Source organism: Triplophysa rosa, linkage group LG6 (assembly GCF_024868665.1).
Source record: "Triplophysa rosa linkage group LG6, Trosa_1v2, whole genome shotgun sequence".
Taxonomy (NCBI): domain Eukaryota; kingdom Metazoa; phylum Chordata; class Actinopteri; order Cypriniformes; family Nemacheilidae; genus Triplophysa; species Triplophysa rosa.
This window is the reverse complement of record NC_079895.1, coordinates 17,064,434-17,084,561: the sequence shown is the minus strand read 5'-3', so window position 1 is coordinate 17,084,561 and position 20,128 is coordinate 17,064,434. Positions and strand designations below refer to the sequence as shown.

Genomic DNA, 20,128 nt, shown 5'->3' with positions numbered 1-20,128 from the left:
TCTCCAGTGCATGGGTTTGGCTGAAGTGTTGTGTAAAAACTTGTCAGGCAAGTCATATAAATGAGTGTAGACTGAAATGGTGTGAGAGGTTCTGGGGTGCTTTGTCATAGTTGACTAGAGAATTCATATCAGCACAAAGTCCACTTTTCTCTTAACGTGGCCTTGGAAAACAGACTTGATGGATAATTCATATTTTAATCAATACAGTCTATTGACAAATAAACCAGAAAAAACAGCTAGTTTACTGAGCAGACTGTGGGTAAAAACACGATTAATATGTCTTGCGTTTACTTTCATAGTAAAAATAGCTATAGGACTTTCAAATAGGACTATTTGAAGCCAGACTTTGATGACTAAAGGTTACATTTAGTTCATTGAAAAAGGTGTTTGGATGATATATTGCATTTTTCATAATGGTTATGAAGAAAACAGAAAATAAATGTCAGGGTTTATGTGAAAAAAGTGATAATGTAATCTAATCCTGAACTTTACTCAGACCGACCTTGTTAAAAGTGAATCTTTTCTCCGGCCTCACTTTTCAAACTGAAAATTTGAACACAATTCATACTGTTTCCAGTTTTTTATTTGAAGTTATATAATGTGAAGCCATAAATCATTTTCTACCAACAACTATTGACTTTTCAACTTTGTTGACTTGTCATGCTCTGCCCACCCCTTTGCTCTTGGTGTGACCTGCCAATGAATTCAGTTCTATTCAGACCACTCCTTCATTGTGGCTTGTTCCAAGACAATCTTTAGGATAAAAACTCTGTGCCGCGAAGTCTAAATCAAGAGTTCTTGCAAACTTTCAAGACAGCCATCTCTTGGCCTTGCGATTTCCTCTTAGAGTTATAGCTGTATGTGTTAAGCTACATTAGTGTTAGGATGTCTGCTTTAGTGTTGCTCTCGTGTCTTTTTTGCCTGGGTTCAGTGCAGGCTGGGAAGTTACTGGTTATTCCAGCAGATGGCAGCCACTGGACAGGAATGAAGCCTTTGGTGGAGGAACTTGGACGTAGGGGTAACCAGGTGGTGGTTGTCATCCCAGAAGCAAGTCTGAGTATGGGTCCATCTGATCATACCACTACTCTGACATATCCAGTACCCTACACAAAAGCCAAGCTGGAGGAGAACGTAGATACAGGCATTTCTAACCTTTTAAATGCAGATGTATCTACAGATCTTGCAAGGTTTAGAGGTTTCATCAGCACTATGGATTTGCTTAAAACTCTTGCATCACGGAACCTTGAGAGTGCGCTCTTTAATAAGGATTTGATGAAGAAACTGAAAGACTACAACTTTGATGCGATTCTCACAGATCCATTTGAGCCGACTGGAGTTATTCTTGGCGAATATCTCTCAATTCCAGCCATTTACACGCAAATAAGTCATCCTTGTGGTGCCGACACTCTTGCCAGTAAATGCCCACACCCGCCCTCTTATGTTCCTCAACCTTTAACTCATTTTTCTGACCGCATGAGTTTTTGGCAAAGAAGTGTGAACCTGTTAAGAACTCTGGTGCAGCCCATGGGTTGTGCATATATGTTTATTAATGCGGATGAGATTGCCTCACGTGTTCTACAGAAAAAAACATCCATGGTGGAGATCATGAGTCGTGCTGCTCTGTGGTTTATGCGGTTTGACTTTGCCTTTGAACTTCCGCGGCCAATGATGCCCAACATGGTCCTTGTTGGAGGACTAGATAGCAAAAAAACGAAACCTCTGCCACAAGTAAGTGTTTAACAGTTGTAATTTTGGTATTGATTCATCATCCACAGATATGAAGGCAACAAGCAAATTGATTTTATGTATCCAGATATCAGGCATTTCTTGTTGACATGTGTGTGACTTCTGCAGAACACAAAAGAAGATATTTCGAAGAATGTTGGTAACTGAACAACAGAGGTACCCATTGACTTGCATTGGTTTTGTGTCTATACAATAAAAGTGAATGGGTTCCACCATTGTTTGGTTACCAGCATTCTTTAAAGCAGATGTAACACACAGTTTCTGCCAATCTCATATTAATCTTGAGTATCTATGTAGTAGTATATACTTCGTATCTTCGAAGAGTCTTTAGTTTGATCACATTTATAAAAGACAGATTCAGCTATACGATTATTTCTGAAAACAGGCGACCTCCTGAATGCGTGGGCGGAGGGGGGTGGAACTAAAGCACGAACACACAATACATCATTGCTGCATGGCTGCGTTTCCCGATCACGTTGTCTCTTAGCATGCTACGAAGACTCTAAAGGTACACCTTAACTACAGTTGTACCTTTTCTAGGCGTGTTTCCCGAACTGTAGTCTACCTTAAGAGGTTACTTTCTTACGTCCCACGTTACCAGGTGCTTACCAGGGGGTGCTGAATTAATGGATATCGATAGTTCGACAATCAATTATTCACTCTATACAGGGACTGCTTCACTGCATTATGTGAGGTAGCAGTGTTCTTTATAAAATAAGCACTTTAGAAATAGTTAACGTTGCATTTATTAGGAATATACCAAATTGCAAACTAAATCCAACCATGGATATTATTTAATTATGAAATGATTGTGCGAACCCGTAATCTCATGCCCAAATGTATCAACCCGCTACACTAACTGGCAGTATGGTCATTTATATCAAAGGTTCTCAAACTTGGGGTCATAAAGAGGGTCACGCAAAGCCACTTGCTGTTGCGGTGTATTAAAAAGTTTATTCCAGAAAACTAACAATTGGACTTGTATAGTTCACATGTTTATTGTGCTTGGACAATGGATCCGCAAGCGGGGCATTTACAGCGCGAAGCGTGTATCGTGTGGCCGCGTTTTTTAAAACATTACAATATAATCAACATTACTTATCACACTTACTATGTCAAGGGTAGTAATATAAACAAGTATGTTATAATTGTGCAGCCCTACAATAAGGTATTTTGATATTTCAATTAAACTGATTCATTCATGACAAGAAAAATAAAAAGTAAGGGAATGAATGTGTGTTTTTTCCCTATTTTCTGTTTAAAAGGTGTGCCATGAGATAGCCTACCTTTGATTATACCTGTGCTTGGGAACCCCTAATTTATAATATCATTATATATGTAAGGGATAATGTACAGACAGCCGGTTGTTATCGCAGAAATAAGCCCAGTGTGATGTCTGCTTTGGTTTTGCTCTTGTGTCTTTCCTGCCTGGGCTCAGTGCAGGCTGGGAAGTTACTGGTTATTCCAACAGATGGCAGCCATTGGATAGGAATGAAGCCTTTGGTGGAAGAGCTTGGAAGTAGACGTAACCATGTGGTCGTTGTTATCCTAGAAGCAAGTCTGAGTATGGGTCCATCTGATCATATTCTGACATATCCGGTACCCTACACCAAAGCCAATCTGGAGGAGAGGGTAAATGCAGGCATTTCTAACCTTTTTAATGCAGATATATCTACAAATCTAGGGAGGTTTAGAGGATTTATCAACACTATGGATATGTTTAACTTTCTCACATCACAGAACCTCGAGAGTGTGCTCTTTAATAAGGATTTGATGAAGAAACTAAAAGACTACAACTTTGATGCTATTCTCACAGATCTATTTGACACCACTGGTGTTATTATTTGTGAATATCTCTCAATTCCAGCCATTTACACGCAAACAAGTCACCCTTGTGGAGTTGACAGTCTAGCCAGTCAATGCTCAAGTTCGCCCTCTTTTGTTCCACAACCATTAACAAATTTTTCTGACCGCATGAGTTTTTGGCAAAGCGGTGTTAACCTCATAAGAACTTTGGTGCAGCCCATGGGTTGTAGACATTTGTTCACTAATGCGAATGAGATTGCCTCACGTGTTCTACAGAGAAAAACTTCCATGGTGGAGATCATGAGTTGTGCTGCTCTCTGGTTTATGTGGGTGGATTTTGCATTTGAATTTGCAAGACCTGTGATGACCTATGCGTCTTTGTTGAAGGACTGGATAGCAAGAAACCGAAACCTCTGCCACAAGTAAGTATTTCTAACAGATGCTATTTAATAGACTTCTGGAATCTCTTGCTGACACTGGTGCAAAAATACGCTAGGTTTTACATTATTAAAAACAAGGTTGTCCCCAGTCTTGCTCTTGAAGGGTCACTGTCCCGCAGTGTAGCTTCAACCCATCATGGCAAAGCATGTATTAGACACGCTGGTCCACTCGAAAATGCATGTCACGCTTTGCCTCCTCTAGGATTAAAAATGACACTCTCGGGTTTTTTGCATTTGTAAAACTGAAAAGATTTTATACATATTATTTGTACAAAATATATATTTTAGAGCACTTAACCCCACTCCTACCCTAAACCTACCCACTTCCCGACAAGCAAGCAAATAGAAGTCAGCCACGGGTATTTATTAAAACACACACCAAAAACAGTATAAAAATAGTACTAACAAGTTGCGTTGCATTTTGATTCTTCTAAAGATGTACAATATTGTTTTGTGAGCACAGTAGGTTTTAATCACTGATGATCGCGCTCCAGGAACGCATGCAGTGGCGTCTCATTTAAACGTATACACTAAAGTTTTAGCGTGTGACGCAGTTGGAGCAGGACAGCCAATGCCGTTTCATAACATAAGCGTTATGAAATCTCTCTTTTGAAAGATGAAGTCAAACATAATATAGAAATATACCACACTCTCAGATTTTTTTTCCTAATTCCAAATTTTGTTAAAAACCATTGTGCTCATTCTTTAAACATAAAACTGTGTGGCAGAATCTGGCAACATTTTCTGCTTTTCGGTATGATTAGCATTTTTTTCAGAAGCATTTACAGAGAATATCTTTATCTGTACAAATGTCAAAGCTGCTTTTAGAGGTTAAAGTTCAAGGCCGCTTATACATATCACTCAGCTATATGTATATCAACTATTTTTTCATATACTGTATGGCATTAAAGTCTACATTCATTATTCTATGTATATAAGAATACCTACGTTTTGCAGCCTGTCAATATGTATTTTAAAACATTCTACCTCATTGGTGGATTACAGATAAAGTCCCACCCAGTTGTGTCTCCACCTCACCTGAATATAAACCAGTCAGTCATTCAGACATATGCAGAGCTTTACGCTGCATGCTCACTTGAACTGGTTGTTCTTCATTTGCCTTAATCTCCTACAGCTGGCAAAAGCCCTGTGAGATATTTTTTCACACCACTAATAGGATGTTAACCGTACAGTTGCTTTTGAGTCTTTTCATCTTTGGTTCATCTGAAGCTGGAAAGCTGTTGGTTATTCCATCAGATGGCAGTCACTGGCTTGGGATGAAGCCTGTTGTGGAGGAGCTGGGGAGAAGAGGGAACCAAGTGGTGGTCGTCATCCCAGAGTCAAGTTTGTCCATGGGTCCATCAAAACATACCACCACTCTTACTTTTCCAGTACCCTACACCAAAGCTGAATTACAAAACAGTTTAGAAGGTAATGTAACCTCATTGCTGAGTAGCGATATTTCGTGGGACTCTGACTCGACCAAGTTTTTGTTTTTCTTCTATCAAATGATACTTCTTCGAAGCTTTATAGTGAGGAATGCAGAAGGTCTGCTTTTTAACAAAGACTTGATGAAGAAACTACAAGACTACAACTTTGACGCTATTCTCACAGACCCGTTTGAGCCTGTGGGAGTTATTTCTGGTGAATATCTCTCCATTCCAGCTATTTACATGCAGATTAACCTTCCTTGTGGTGTCGACAGTCTTGCCAGCCAATGCCCAACTCCAGCCTCTTATGTTCCTCAACGTAATACCCACTTTACAGACCAGATTAACTTTTTGCAGAGGTGTATAAACCTAATAAGAACCCTGCTGCAACCCACAGCTTGTAAAGTATTACACGCTCATGCAGATGAAATTGCCTCACGTGTACTTCAACGAAAAGCATCCATGGTGGAGATCATGAGCCATGCTGCTCTCTGGTTTATGCGCTTCGACTTTGCATTTGAATTTCCACGGCCGGTGATGCCCAACATGGTCATGATTGGAGGGATGGCAACCAAGAAACCAAAACCGTTGTCTCAAGTAAGCCTCCATAATAACATTAGCATTATTACAATTGTCAGAGCTATACCTTTCTGCTTGTCATGAAATTAGATTTTTCTTGGTCACACATTTTCCAATAAGTTAAGAATTCTCTGTCTAGTTACAGCCGACATTCTAAAGTGTAGTGTTCATTTGAAGCAAATTAGTGCTTATTAGTCACTGCCAGGCCCACCTAAAGTGGTAATATGAAACATGCCAGAAATGGTTGGGTAGTTAGCAGGGTGTTGATTTGCTGGAGCTGTTAACACTAACCCGCTGATAGGCACGTCTACACACTCCTTCTAATTATTCTAATTGTGGATTTCATGGACACTTCATTCACGTAGGCTACTACAACCATTTATGATATGCAATTACAGTTTGACAGGCAATGCTTACTTTGGCTTTTTTTGTACTGTAGCGTTTGAATGAAAGCAAATGACTCCATAAATAGAGACATACAGTATAAGCAATATTTTAGCCAGCACATATATCACATAGAGAGGGTTTTGTTTGAATAGTTGAACCCTAATGGGTCTTTGCAAAATGAGCTGAGAAATAGCCAGAAAATCTGTGGGCTTGGAATTGTACAGGTTTTTGTGAGAACAAAACATGTCTCCACAAAGATGTAAGTGCTTTTTTGTCTTCTTCTATGATACGTTAAAGCAGCTTATCTATCTCTGGGCAGTAAGGCAAAGTGCAGCCTCACCCTTGTTAAAGGTTGGCATCTTTCATTGTGAGAAAAGTTGCTGTTAACTATTTCCTACCCTGACTGCACATTCACATGATTACTGATTTAGTATATACTGTACATATGTTGGCCAAACCTAAGATCAATGGTGATTACAATAAACAGACAACAAAAGCTTTTTTGTGTTTACGTATAAACTTCTAATATCTATTTCAATATTCCTTTTTTGAATTGCCTCAAAAAACACCACTTGTGAGTGTAAAAACGTTCTTGCAATATATGGGAGTTTTTGCAACTGTTAAACTCTACTCTAACGTTTCTGAAAATAGCATTTAAATAGAGCATTTGTTCACACATTTACAGAATGCTGAAAGGTTTACTTTATGAGCAGTGCATATTGTTTCACTTTTTCCTAAACCATATTTCTATACTTTATAATGGCAAGGGGTAAATATTTGTTGTTTTATTAAGATGAATCAAATATTAATAGTTTATAGTGGTCTGAGCATGTCCTGCTAGCTGCAAACACTAACATTCATTTGAATGCAGTCCAGGCTCATTTTAAAATGTAGTACTTTAACCTGGACGGTAACATTGTGTGGGCGTCATAGTTCCTTAATCTCATTCAGATGTTGACTTTTTTCACACCACTGTTAGAATGATTACCGTACGGTTGCTCTTGATTTTGTTCCTCTTTGGTTCGTCCGAAGCTGGAAAGCTGTTGGTTATTCCATCAGATGGAAGCCACTGGATTGGCATGAAGCCTATTGTGGAGGAGCTGGGGAGGAGAGGGAACCAGGTGTTGGTTGTCATCCCAGAGGCGAGTATGAGCATGGGTCCATCAGAACATACCACCACTCTTACTTACCCAGTGCCCTACACTAAAGCTGAGGTAGAAGAGGACTTAGCAAATCAACTGAACAATATTTTGAGTATTGATATGTCTACAGACCTGGCCAGGATCCAGACATTCTTCATTTCTCTGGATTTACTACAAAGTTTTATTGTGAGGAGTGCAGAGAGTCTGCTCTTTAACAAGCACCTGATGAAGAAACTGAAAGACTACAACTTTGACGCTATTCTCACAGATCCATTTGAGCCTGTTGGAGTTATTGTGGGTGAATATCTCTCCATTCCAGCTATTTATATGCAAATAAACCTTCCATGTGGAGTTGACAGTCTTGCAAGTAAATGCCCAAGTCCATCCTCTTATGTTCCACAACCTTTAACTCATTTTACTAACCGTATGAGTTTTTGGCAAAGAAGTGTAAACATGGCAAGGACTCTGATGCAACCCATGGCGTGTAGACATTTGTTTACTCGTGCAGATGAGATTGCCTCACGCTTACTTCAGAGAAAAACATCTGTGGTGGCGATCATGAGCCGTGCTGATCTTTGGTTTATGCGTTTTGACTTTGCCTTTGAGTTTCCACGGCCGCTGATGCCCAACATGGTCATGATTGGAGGGATGGCGACCAAAAAAACAAAACCTTTGTCACAAGTAAGCCTTCATAATAAAATCTACAACATTATTAGTACTGTGTACATCTGATTCTTCTTGACAGACTGCAAATGCCAGAAAGGCTGCAGTTGCCAAAAAGTATTCAGTCCATCCAGTTACAGCAGGCATTCTTGAACAGAGTCACTGCATTATACTAATTTTTTAGGTCTTAATTGCTAATGATTAACTATAAATGTCGAAGGTGGTGTCTCACTAACCCACAACTTTATTTTCCTTGACCACTGCCTGGTACACCAACTGAGTGAAAACATGAAACATACATAGTTGTTGTTGGAAAATCACCATGGCATTGATTCATTTGAGCGTTCAACCTCCACCAATAAATGCAACTGTGCATCCTCTAATTATAGAGAACGTCTCGGTTACGTTTGTAACCTCGGTTCCCTGATGGAGGGAACGAGACGTTGTGTCGAACCGACAGATGGGGTTCGTCCCTGGGAACCAATCGTTTCCGACTGCTTAGAAAAGGCCAATGAAAATTGGCAAATGAAATTTGCATGCCGGACTCCGCCCCGGACATCCGGGTATAAAAGGGAGACGGCGTGCATCATTCATTCACCTTAGTTCTGAGGAGCCTGAGACCTCTCACGGCTGCTGCAGAGGACAGCACGTGTTGTGGCAAGAGGACACAACGTCTCGTTCCCTCCATCAGGGAACCGAGGTTACAAACGTAACCGAGACGTTCCCTTTCTGTCGGTCTCTTGACGTTGTGTCGAACCGACAGATGGGGTTCCAATGGAAAACGCCATAACACTGTGCCCTGTTACAATCTCAACGAAGCGACGGTGACTGGCCTGGGCGTGTCAGCCGTGAACGCTACCGCGAAATTGTAACCTACCAGTGGGTAGGTAGGGGGTCCCAGAGCTTTCTTGAAAGGTGGGAAGGCCCCTACCTTCGGCCTCACAGGCGGCGGCCTTGTTTCTCTAACAGCGAGAAGCCGCCCGGAACCGTAAGGCACTGGGTAAGCGCTACTTCCTCAAGTGGGGGATGCGCTACAGAGACCACTTCCTACCGCAGGGAGGAGACTAGTGGAGATACCAACATGGTCTCACCGATGGGGAAGAACTCATGGGAAGAAAGTGCGGCTGAAGAGAAAACCGCGAGGTGGAGGTCCACCCGGGGAGGTCATGGGTTACCAAGGTGGGAACCAGCAAGAGGATACATCAGACGGAACCGCCCTACTGGGGAGTTGCAACCTCTGGTAGCACTAGGTCCGGTTAGAGCTATGCTGCAAATAACTCAGGTGATACCCGGCCTAAGGGGCAGGGCTGCTCTGCCCAGCCCGCCCCAGGGGGTGCTTGCTTAGTGATGGATGGAGTGCCTGTTCTTCGCCCAGTGGGGAAAGAATGGAGGCTAAAATCGGTATACTGACCCACTCGAGAGAGGGGGAAAAAACCGAACAGGCGTACACCCTACCAGTTGCCGGTCCTACATGTGGCCATGCAGGACGCGGGCTGACACCGGCTCTACGCGGAGGTTGTAAAACCTCGCGAAGGTGTTGGGTGTAGCCCAAACCGCAGCTCTGCAAATGTCTGCGAGAGAGGCCCCCCGTGCCAAGGCCCAAGAGGAGGCTACACCACGGGTGGAATGGGCCCTCACTCCTAGGGGGCACGGGCGATTTAGGGATTGGTAAGCTGTCTTGACAGCGTCCACAATCCAGTGGGCCAACCTCTGCTTGGAGACAGCTCTCCCCTGTTGCTGACCTCCGAAACAGACAAAGAGCTGATTAGATTACCTTAGTAATCTAATGAACCAGGTCATGCTGCCCTAGAGACTTTCCAGCAACTGAGTTGTGATGAGCAGCAATGGTGGCTACATACACTTTCAGTGTGGAGGGGGAGAGGTTAGTCTCGAGTCTCTCTTGTAGGAAGGACAGCACAGACCCGATCGCACAACTCCGTGGGTCTTCTCCTCGAGAAGCACACCAGGTCGAGAAGAGGCGCCACTTGTAGGCGTACAGTCGCCTAGTGGCAGGTGCCCTAGCCTAAGAAATGGTAGCTACCACCGCCGGGGGCAGACCACTCAGGATCTCCTCGTCCCGTCCAGGGGCCAGACATGGAGGTTCCAGAGGTCTGGCCTGGGATGCCATAACGTGCCCTTCCCCTGGGAAAGCAGGTCCTTCGCCAGGGGAATCGGCCAGGGGGGAGCTGTCGTCAAGAGCATTAGCTCCGAGAACCAAGTCCGGTTTGGCCAGTGTGGCGCAACGAGTAACACTTGATGCTCCTCTTCCCTGACCTTGCACAGGGTCTGTGCAATGAGGCTCACTGGGGGGAAGGCGTACTTCCGCTTGTCCCGCGGCCAGCTGTGCGCTAGGGCATCCGTGCCGAGGGGTCCCTCGGTCAGAGAGTACCAAAGCGGGCAATGGGTGGTTTCGAGGGAGGCAAACAGGTCCACCTGGGCCTGCCCGAACTGCACCCAAATGAGCTGGACTGCGCGGGGGTGGAGTCAGGAGGCGTCGGGCAAGTCGTGTTAACTGCAGTGAGCGAACGCCACCCTGACGATTGATATACGCTACTGCAGTAGTGCTGTCCGACCGGACCAGCACGTGCTTGCCCTGCACGAGAGGCTGCAGCTTCTTCAGTGCAAGTAGCACAGCCCAAAACTCTAGGCAATTGATATGCCAGCGCAGGCGGGGGCCCGTCCAAAACCCAGACACTGCGTGCCCGTTGCACACTGCACCCCAACCCTGCAGGGAGGCGTCTGTTGTCACCACGACATGCCTCATAACCTGCCCTAGGGGTACCCCTGCCCAAAGGAAGACCATGGAAGACCACGGGGTTAGGGTGCGTCGGCAGCGAGGCGTAATCACCATCTGCCTGCTGCCGGTGTGCCACGCTCCCCAAGGAACTCGACTCAGAAGACAGTGTTGAAGCGGCCTCATGTGCATCAACCCAAGGGATATCACCGCCGCCGAGGATGCCATGTGTCCCAGGAGCCTCTGAAATAGTTTCAGGGGAACCGCCGACTGCGTGAAATGATCCAGGCAGTTCAACACCGACTGGGCGCGTACTGTGGACAGCCACGCTGTCATGGTGACAGAGTTGAGTTCCATACCAAGATAGAGGATGCTCTGCACAGGGGAGAGCATACTCTTCTCTCGGTTGACCTGTAGTCCAAATCGATCTAGGTGCCGGAGCACTAGGTCCCTGTGTGCACACAACAGATCTCGCGAGTGAGCCAAGATAAGCCAGTCGTCGAGATAGTTGAGTACCCGCACCCCTTTCTCCCTGAGGGGAGAGAGGGCGGCCTCCACGATCTTCGTAAAAACTCGTGGAGACAGAGACAGACCGAAGGGGAGGACTCTGTACTGATATGCCCGACCCTCGAAAGCGAACCGAAGGAACGGGCGATGACGAGGGAGAATCGAGACATGAAAGTAAGCGTCCTTCAGGTCGATTGCCATGAACCAATCCTGACATCTGACGGATGCCAGGATGCTCTTCTGCATGAGCATCCTGAACGGCAGCTTGTGCAGGTGTCTGTTCAGGGTAAGCAGATCTAGGATGGGGCGCACCCCCCCCCCCCGCCTTTTTTGGGGACGATGAAGTAAGGGCTGTAAAACCCCTTGGACATCTCGGCTAAGGGGACGGACTCGATCGCACCCTTCGCCAGAAGGGTGGCGACCTCGCTCCGTAGTACGGGAGCATCCCGGCCTCTGACCGAGGTGACGAGGATGCCCCGAAACTTGGGCGGATTTCTGGCGAACTGGATCGCGTAGCCGAGACGGATCGTCCTTCTCAGCCACCGTGATGGTGTGGGAAGCTCGAGCCAAGCTCCCAGGGACCGTGACAGGGGGACTAAGGGAACGATCTGCTTCATCAACCCCCCGGGGGGTGGTTCGATGGCTGGCAGTGTGGGTCTCTCACCGGGGAGCCCCCGGGAAGAAGACTGGCTCTGCTGGTTTGCCTGCCTGGCGATGCAGGTCCCTGCACCGTCGATTTGAGAGTGCTGAGGGCTGCAAAATACATTCGATGTTGCGCCTCACCAAGACGCAATGTCGAGTGGCCGAACACCGTCTGACAGAGGGTGAGAGCGGCTGTGAAGAACACCCAGGGAGATAGGAAACTCTTTTTGTGAAAAAGTGGGCGCTAGGCCCCCGTGGGGGGGCCGGGGCTGCTGGGAAGCAGAGGCCGCACAGGAACTCGAAGGCCTACGGGCGGCCGAGTCTCGGCGGGGAAGAATATGGCTAATCGCCTCCGTCTGCTTCTTCACCGTCGAAAACTGCTGAGCGAAGTCCTCGACAGTGTCACCAAACAGCCCACCCTGCGCAATGGGCGCGTCGAGAAAGCGTACTTTCTCGGCGTCGCTCATCTGCGCAAGGTTGAGCCAGAGATGCCTCTCCTGGACCACCATGGTGGACATCGCCCGACCCAGGGCCCGCGCGGTCACCTTGGTCGCCCTTAGAGCGAGGTCGGTGGCAGTGCGGAGTTCCTGCATTAACCCCGGGTCGGTCTTACCCTCGTGGATCTCATTCAACGCCTTGGCCTGATGGACCTGCAGGATGGCCATGGCGTGGAGAGAGGAGGCAGCTTGGCCCGCGGCAGTGTAGGCCTTCGACACCAGCGATGCCGAAGTCCTACACGCCTTGGACGGGAGTTTCGGTCGACCTCTCCAGGTGGACGCTGCCTGCGGGCACAGGTGCACCGCGACTGCACGTTCCACCTGGGGCACGTCGACGTAACCCCTAGCCGCCCCACCATCGAGGGAAGAGAGAGCAACGGAACCGGTTTGACGTGTACGCGCCGAAAAGGGGGCGTTCCACGTCTTCGCCAGTTCCTCATGCACCTCCGGGAAAAATGGCGCGGCGCGACTTGGAGTCGCGCTCAGAGCCCAAGAACCACGTATCCAACCGTGAGCGCTGGGGGAGAGGCACTGGAGTACACTCTAACCCAATGCACACGGCGGCCCGGGAAAGCATGGCCGACATCTCGACATCCGCCTCCTCCTGAGCTCGACCCCGCCTAGGAGGGAGCTGCAGAGAGTCATCGGGATCGGATGCCAGCAATTCGCCTTCCGATGCTGCGATGGACATCTCATCCTCATCACGCATCGTGTCCGACTGTGTGTAGGAGGACGCTGACGGTGTGGCACCGCCAGCTGGGGAACAACGAGGCGAACGAGACGGGGTGCGAGCGGTCCGCGAGCACTTGGCTGACGGATTAGCGCTCGCAGAAATCCCCATATCACCCTCGCCGCTCGCCTTGGCGAACAGAATGGCCTTAGCCATCCTCGTCACAGCCCGGGAAGCATGCGAGGTGGTGGCTGATTCTCGGGAGAAAACAGCCACCCGTGACCGCAACGTCTCTATGACCATCTGCCCGCAGTGCGGGCAAGATGAGTCCACGAAGGCTGTCTCAGCGTGTTGGACCCCCAAACACCTGACACAGACATCGTGCTTGTCCCCATCCTCGATGAGGACACCGCACCCAAGAGAACAGCGGGACATGCCACGCTGGAGAAATTAGCTCTTTTAGAATGCAGACGGTGAGTCACCGTCTGCAGGCTCGAACACCTCTGGAACCGCCGAGACGCCCAGGGGAAGTCGCTGCAGGAAGGGACAGTCCGCTGCACCACGTCATAGAACCGGCAATGTAGAGCTTTTGCTAAGCAGCAAGAGAAGATCTTCATAACCGAAGGCTCCGAAGAACAAAAGGTGAATGAAGGATGCACGCCGTCTCCCTTTTATACCCGGATGTCCGGGGCGGGGTCCGGCATGCAAATTTCATTTGCCAATTTTCATTGGCCTTTTCTAAGCAGTCGGAAACGATTGGTTCTCAGGGACGAACCCCATCTGTCGGTTCGACACAACGTCGAGAGACCGACAGAAAGGGAAACAAGGTTAATGAAGCTTATTAATGAAAAACTGCAAATAGGCCACAGCCTTATGGCTTCATTATAGTTTAGTTTTTATGCAGTCGAACACACAGCCTTGCAAAGTATACTTCATTTTACTCGTATGTGTACAGGTGTTCAAAACATGCACATTGTGACAAATTGCAGTACCTTTCCTTGCCTACAGGACTCTGTGAGAGCAGTAAGGCAGGTCAAAACACTTGAGACACAAACATGTTTTCCACAATGTAGATAAAATAATATCTGCAAAAAACATTTAAGCGGTCAAAAACCCGGTAGTGCGCTCAGACTATTATGATGATTCAATATTCATCACACACACTATGCTGGCCCTTACTTACCCATAAAAGTGAAGAATACTTTAGCCCAAAATAGCCTAAACACCACAAGTCAAAATATGCCACTCTCATACTTAAAGTACATATTTTTATATAGAAAATATGCCACTGCTATGCATTAGACACTACAATTAATGAAAATATTTATAGTAGTAATCATTGACATATATTTATATGAATAAAGTCATCTTACCTCAAGATTTACAGCTGATGAACAAAATCCTTTAGGGAAGGTGATTAACCATTTTTAGAACAATTTGATTGAACTAGCTATTTACAGATTTATTGTCCGATTCAATCTTATTATTGTTAGAATACACATTTGGTAGAGTAAATTAGTTCAATACAGGCATTTAGGTCAAGTACAATTTATGAATATGTCAAATTTCAACCAGCGGAATAAAACCCCCCTGGGAATCAGTTTAAAAGTACCCCAATTCCGCGGGAAAACCACAGAGTTGGCAACCCCGGGACAGTGGGGCATTTTAATCAGACACTTCAAATATTCATAACTTGTTTTTTTTACATAGACATTCAATCTTTTTTTGTTACTGAAGAGTTTGTGTGGTATAGTATGTGTCTCTAAAAGTTGTTTAAACAATCATGTACCAACAAATGTTTCTATAAATGGCTTTAAAAATTGAGCATCTGATCATTTTGTAAGTGGACATGCTCTGTTATTTATTTACAGAAAGTCAAAAGTTCAAATGTTGAATAGGAGCAGTGCATATTTTTCTCTAGTTTTATTTTTACTTTTTTTCTATATTTATAAAGGTAAGATTAAACACTGTGCCATTTTGGTGACTTAAGTGTAATGAGTAACAAGTAGTTTATAGTGTCAACATATTTGGACTCAGCACTTCCTATCAGCTATAAACTTTGACACACCTTTAAGCACAGTCCAGACAGCTCAGAAATGCAGTACCTTAACCTGTGTGGTGACATTGTGTGGGCGTCACACTTTCTTAATCTCATTCAGATGTTGACTTTTTTTCACACCACTAATAGAATGAATATCGTACGGTTGCTTTTGATTCTGTTCCTCTTTGGTTCAGCTGAAGCTGGAAAGCTGTTGGTTGTTCCATCAGATGGCAGTCACTGGCTTGGGATGAAGCCTATTGTGGAGGAGCTGGGGAGAAGAGGTAACCAGGTGGTGGTCGTCATCCCAGAGGCTAGTCTGAGTATGGGTCCATCAGAACATACCACCACTCTTACTTACCCAGTGCCCTACACTAAAGCTGAGCTAGAAGGGAACATAGCAGAAGAATTAGACACTATTCTGAGTATTGATATGACTTCAGACCTGGCCAAGTTCCAGGGATTCCTCTTTTCACTGAACATTCTTCAGACGTTAACCGTGAGGAGCACTGAGAGTCTGCTTTTCAACGAGGACCTCATTAAGAAACTGAAAGACTTCAACTTTGATGCTATCCTCACGGATCCGTTTGAGCCTGTCGGGGTTATTGTTGGTGAATATCTTTCGGTTCCAGCAATATATATGCAAATAAATCACCCTTGTGGTGTGGACACTCTTGCCACTCAATGCCCGACTCCAGCCTCTTATGTTCCTCAAATTTTTACTCAGTTTACTGACCACATGAGTTTTTGGCAAAGAAGTGTGAACGCTGTAAGGTCTCTGCTGCAACCTATGGCTTGTGGATATTTATTTACTCATGCAGATGAGATTGCCTCACGTTTACTTCAGAGAAAAACATCTGTGGTGGACATAATGAGTCGTGCTGCTCTCTGGTTCATGCGTTTCGACTTTGCCTTGGAATTCTCACGTCCGGTGATGCCCAACATGGTCATGATTGGAGCCACTGTTAGCCAGAAACCAAAACCTTTGTCACAAGTGAGTCTTCCTAATTAAATTCTTAAGACACTATAACATAATTGAAGGGTTGTTGGGTGTGATTTTGATGCACCCTATTTTCTTAATCTCTGTGTGCTGTCGTTTTTGAATACAAAATAACTCATAAGTGTGCAGGATACAGTAGAGTTAAATTTACATTTAATCATTTAACAGACGCAAATGAGGCAAACAGTAGAAGCAATCACATAGGCAAAAAGGGAAATAATGTGCAAGTACATTGTTAACTGGACTCAGTTTGCTTAACACATCATACATAGCTATTTTTATATAAGTATGGAAAAGATAGAAAAGCAACAGAAATAACTGCTAGTGTTCGGTGTTGTTTACATTAGCCCGTTGTCGTTCAAAAAACGGCCTTTTAAAATGAAAACGATCCTCGTTTATACCGCCGTTTTCGCATGCGTTTTAAAAAAAATCTGCATTTAAACTAACACCATCGAAAACGCATGTCACATGTTCATTCAGACACGCTGGGCATGCGCACATAAATGTAAACAGTTGTATGAGCATACATAAGTTGGTGGTTGATGACAATTGGTTCCTAGTCACAGACCGACTAGTCTCGCCCACGGACCGTTGGCTGAACATCTGATGCATAAGGCACACTTTTCTGGAAACACTTCAGCATGTTCGAAGTCATCATCTGATTGGTTGAATATCACAGGATTTCCCGGAGACATGTGTGTCACGTTCTTTAACGGTCCGCCTGGAAACAGCACGAAGCCGTCTGACCTAAGAAGTAAGCTGTCATGTTTACAACGGTTGCTATAAGAATTCATCGTGATCGACTAAATGCTTAATTCTATTGTATAGTATGTGAGGTTCACGGCATAAACTTATAATCATATCGTTGCTGTTAACTTTTGACACGTTTGTGAATTTACACCGGTCTGTTACTGCGGGGACATTTCTATGGAGTTTAAATGGACCCAAAACTATGAAGGTATTTCAGTAGCAAAACTTGAGAGCATGTAGATTTTAATTTGTGAACTTGTAAAGTAAGTATTTGTACCTGTACACTAAAATGTACACTCACAGCCCTAATGTCAAAACTTGTAAAATAAAAAACTGAAGTTGAATATTGAGATTTGCACTCGTGGACAAAACTCACAAATCTGTCTTCTGCATTTGAAGTTGCAGAAAAATAGTCACAAACGTGTAAACTGGCATTTACTAAAATACATTGGCAGATACAAATGCATAGCACATATTTACACGTTTTCCTAGATTCAGATTTGAATTGCAACCACAAATAGGCATCTACAACCTCTCAAACCTGTCACTGCAGTTTCAAATCTCCCCGCCTTGACTTTTGCTACTACTTTCGCGATAAACCTGTTGCAAAACTAACTTGTGCACTTGAAAGCTCAGAGGTGAGAGAAAGAACGGCATTTGATGACGTCACGCGGCTGAGCCACACCGCCCCCTAATGGCAGGAAAAACCACAATTTAAATCACTAATACAGTATTTAATTTAAGATGAAACTCTAAATCAATAAATACATTTTCCTTAACAAAAATACTACTTACGGCCACTTTTTTACTATAAATTAACTTTTCTATTTTATTCTCTTTTATATTTACTGCAGTATATCTTTGTTCTATGTTTGTCCTTTATTATATATTTATTGCTTTTCTACCCCATCTGCAAAATAAAAAAATTTTACAGGTACATACTGTATGACAATAAAGATCTTGAATCTGATAAGGGTGATGTATAAATTAGCAACCTAATTAACAACCTAACTTAGCTGAAGCAAGTTAGCTGACGATAATGATCAAAATTAAAAACAGAAAATGTACAGTCAGCCTGTCATTGTGTAAGGCTCCTATATCAGAATGATCAGAATCAGTTCTTGTATAACACTGAAGAGGTTTATTCAGCAATAACAACCGACTGGATGCATTATCCTACGGCTAGTAATTATCACATGAGAAAATAATTGTACACTAAATATTGATTAAATATGTTTAAGCTCATCTGTTAAAAATCCAAAACTTCCATGAGAAAAGAAACTTCCAGGTAAACCCACAACCCCAATACTGTATATGGTGGCATTGCACAGTCCTGCATACAATTTCTGTTCATTTTCCCTTTATTGAAAATAACAAAAAAATATAAAAAAGTAGAAATAGCTTAAAAGTGCAATAATGGTCAATAATACATTGCTCACTGAATTTAATTTACATTTATATTATACTACCAGGAACGTGTTTTTTTAATATTAATATAATATTAGTAACATTATAACTAAAGCAATAATAATTCTCAAGGGTTAGGCTACAGAATCATAATGTTGAACTGTGTAAATGTACATTTTATATAGTATATCTGTCGTGATCTCAGTCTTGTCGTGACCTTCTTGTCTGGTGTGAGTGTTTGTTTTGTTTTGTCAAACTCTTGTGGAACCGTCTTGACGGTTCTCCACGTGTTTAGTGTCTACGTCATTAGCCCTGTCCCCGTGTCTCCCCTTCAAGCTTTCCTCTCACCGGGTTTCCATCACCTCATCACCTACACTCCTGTTGCTCGTCCCTAATTAGCAGTCCCCCCTGGCTCCTTATTATTATTCACCTGTTGTTCATTCCCCGCTGATTAGGTTCCCTCTATTTAAGCCCTCTTGTTTTCTTGTCTTTTGTCAGACCGTTGCGTGTGTAATGCCAGCTCTGACTGCCACAGTCTTGTTTAGGTTTTTTTGTCTAAGTCTTAGTATCTCTTAGTCATGTTTATTTGTTCCAGTATTGCTCCAGTGTCTTGTTGCTCTTGGCTACTCTCTTCTCCCCTGTACCTCCTCAGTTTCTCTGGCGTCTCGGACCTCCGCTCTCTTCACCTCCCGGCATCGCCTCACAAGGGATCACCACAGTCATCCGGATTCTGCCAGCGGGTCGAGACCCCTCCCCGCCGAGCTTCCGTTAGAGTCAAGGTTTCTCCTGTTTGGATTCTATTACCGTTCTTACCGTGAGTGCCGCTGGGTCGAGTCATCTCCCCACGGGCTCACGAGGTACCTGTAGCTGGTCCGGTGGACAGTTGTGTGTTCAATAAAACCCTCTTTTTTTCCCGCATTTGAGTCTCCGAATTTCTTATTCCTACCTTGTCTTGACAGAACGGTCTGACCAAACTGGAGATTCAGCGGGGATGGATCCCTTCCGCAATGCTCTGCAACAACAGGGGGTCGCCCTCGGACAGCAGGTCACACGGCTGAATGCCACTACACAGGAAGTGGGAAATCTTGTAGGTCAAGTCACGGAACTTACAGCTCTAGTCACCGAGCTGCGCAGAGAACTCACTGCGAGTTGAATTTCTTCCAGCCCGTCTCGTGGACTTCTGAGTCTGAGCCCCATGTCAATAACCCCCCGCCTTACAACGGAGACCCCAATGCCTGCTGTCCTTTCCTCGCCCAGTGTGCTCTGGTGTTTTCCCTTCAGCCACGCCGCTATGCCACCGAAGAGGCAAGGGTGGCGTTTGTTTTAACCCTGCTGACGGGTTGGGCACGAGAGTGGGGTACAGCTGTATGGGAGTCTCAAGCACCCTTTTGCCACTCGTTCACAGACTTTCGGGCCGAGATGATCAGGCTGTTCGACAGGTCAGCTCAGGGGGAGCAGGCGGCCGCCCAGCTCTCAAGCCTGACCCAGGGTCGTAACTCCATCACGGATTATTCCATCAAGTTCCAGACGCTGGCGGCCGCCTGCAACTGGAACGAGGAAGCGCTACGTGCTCGATTTCTCAACGGGGTGAATGCGTCCATTGCTGACGAGATCGCCACACTCGAATCCCCTAGGGATTTAGACTCCCTCACCAACCTCTGCCTCTGGGTCGAGACCCGTTTAAACAATC

At 45.0% G+C, this 20,128-nt stretch overlaps 5 protein-coding genes across 5 annotated transcripts in view; all 5 read left to right on the top strand.

The window, feature by feature from the left end:
* Nucleotides 1–813: 813 nt before the first annotated feature.
* On the top strand, nucleotides 814–1,740 carry LOC130555587 (UDP-glucuronosyltransferase 1A5-like). Its single transcript, XM_057335919.1, has one exon. It carries the CDS (start codon nucleotides 886–888, stop codon nucleotides 1,738–1,740), a length of 855 nt encoding a protein of 284 aa, XP_057191902.1. The 5' UTR covers nucleotides 814–885.
* A 1,398-nt stretch (nucleotides 1,741–3,138) lies between these two features.
* LOC130555588 (UDP-glucuronosyltransferase 1A5-like) lies at nucleotides 3,139–3,978 on the top strand. Its single transcript, XM_057335920.1, has one exon. The coding sequence runs from the start codon at nucleotides 3,139–3,141 to the stop codon at nucleotides 3,976–3,978; it is 840 nt and encodes a 279-aa protein (XP_057191903.1).
* Nucleotides 3,979–5,069: 1,091 nt separating this feature from the next.
* The window catches only part of LOC130555585 (UDP-glucuronosyltransferase-like), a 35,888-nt gene continuing 20,829 nt past the window's right edge, over nucleotides 5,070–20,128 (top strand). The window contains exon 1 of the mRNA XM_057335916.1: nucleotides 5,070–6,019. Within this exon, the coding sequence (XP_057191899.1) occupies nucleotides 5,171–6,019 (849 nt within the window). The 5' untranslated portion in view covers nucleotides 5,070–5,170. The remainder of the gene's footprint in view (nucleotides 6,020–20,128) is intronic.
* LOC130555252 (UDP-glucuronosyltransferase 1A5-like) lies at nucleotides 7,369–8,262 on the top strand. Its single transcript, XM_057335309.1, has one exon. The coding sequence runs from the start codon at nucleotides 7,369–7,371 to the stop codon at nucleotides 8,260–8,262; it is 894 nt and encodes a 297-aa protein (XP_057191292.1).
* On the top strand, nucleotides 15,433–19,535 carry LOC130555586 (UDP-glucuronosyltransferase 1A5-like). Its single transcript, XM_057335917.1, has 2 exons — nucleotides 15,433–16,275; nucleotides 19,091–19,535. Exons 1-2 carry the CDS (start codon nucleotides 15,433–15,435, stop codon nucleotides 19,208–19,210), a joined length of 963 nt encoding a protein of 320 aa, XP_057191900.1. The 3' UTR covers nucleotides 19,211–19,535.